Source organism: Theobroma umbraticum, unplaced genomic scaffold (assembly GCF_002168275.2).
Source record: "Theobroma umbraticum cultivar Fairchild unplaced genomic scaffold, ASM216827v3 scaffold_50.0, whole genome shotgun sequence".
Lineage (NCBI taxonomy): Eukaryota > Viridiplantae > Streptophyta > Magnoliopsida > Malvales > Malvaceae > Theobroma > Theobroma umbraticum.
Window position 1 is genome coordinate 4,764,952 of NW_018397261.1, and position 1,112 is coordinate 4,766,063.

A 1,112-nucleotide genomic window follows, 5' to 3' on the forward strand; every position below is an offset into this window, starting at 1 on the left:
CAAGGGAGGTATGTCTTCCATAGCAAATAACATAATGTGGGGCATACTACTATCATAGTGATCAAAGAGTACATTTTGAGTAAAAAGATTAGGAGAGCAACTATGATTGATAAATCGACCCACATTCCCAAACTGAGCTGCATCAATTGTGAAACATTCATTTACCTCAGATGAGAGTGACAAGACACCATAGTTATGTCCAATATCAAACAAATACTCATCCTTATCTATCTTTTGTTCAACTTCCTTATCTGGAAGGATTTCACCTATATACTCACAAATAAAACTTCCACACGGTATAAAAGATCGTGATCTAACACCCCATCCTTTTGTTTTAGTCTTAAAAACTTCTAACGGAAAACGAATTCCCCGTTGACTTACTCTATTAATGCAAGAAGTAAAGCACTTACAAGAAGGTCCACACTCGATGATAGTAGGCTTCTCCATCATAATGCACTCTTCATAATTGTATGGAATTTCTCCACCATTTTTGATGGCACAAGGGCAATCCTCAGAATCTGAACATCCATCAATACAATTACAACCACCACTCGACATGAAAGGATGGTAGGATTCGGGATACGTTACATTGGTGACATAATTAAAGAGTGGGGGCTTCTCATCATCCAATGCATTCATTGCACGAATGGGTATCCTCTCTTTACCTTGAGAAATATCATTCATACAAACATGTTCTTTCTTAATCAATTTTGCCCTCTTAAGTTTTGGTTGCCCTGGAAATCTCTTTAGTACAAACTTAAAAACAAGCTTACCCGATGATGCTTTTTCTTCCCGATAACTATCCACAAAGTACAACCCATCATAAACAAACTTTCGTTCAACAATCTTACTACTAGCACCTTTAAAGGAAAACTTACGAATAACCCTTATCGGGGTTTTTGTTTCCGAACTATTCTTCAATGCAAGGTTTCCTCCTTCAAGTTTTTGATCATATACAAATTTCCTACTTTGAAACTTCGGATTTTCACCTTGCCCTGAATAAATTAGGATATCTGGAAACTCCTGCTCATCATTTGACTCCACAATATTGTCATATTGACCAGAGTCCACAATGCTTGTAGCTAGTATTCTCCCATCCAACTCCATATAAT

At 37.0% G+C, this 1,112-nt stretch overlaps 1 protein-coding gene across 1 annotated transcript in view; it reads right to left on the minus strand.

The window, feature by feature from the left end:
• Positions 1-1,107, minus strand: part of LOC149527110 (histone-lysine N-methyltransferase, H3 lysine-9 specific SUVH5-like) — a 1,450-nt gene extending 343 nt beyond the window's left edge. The window contains exon 1 of the mRNA XM_089783886.1: positions 1-1,107. This exon is cut by the window's left edge and continues 343 nt beyond it. Coding sequence (XP_089640012.1) covers positions 1-1,107 — 1,107 coding nt within the window.
• Positions 1,108-1,112: the final 5 nt, after the last annotated feature.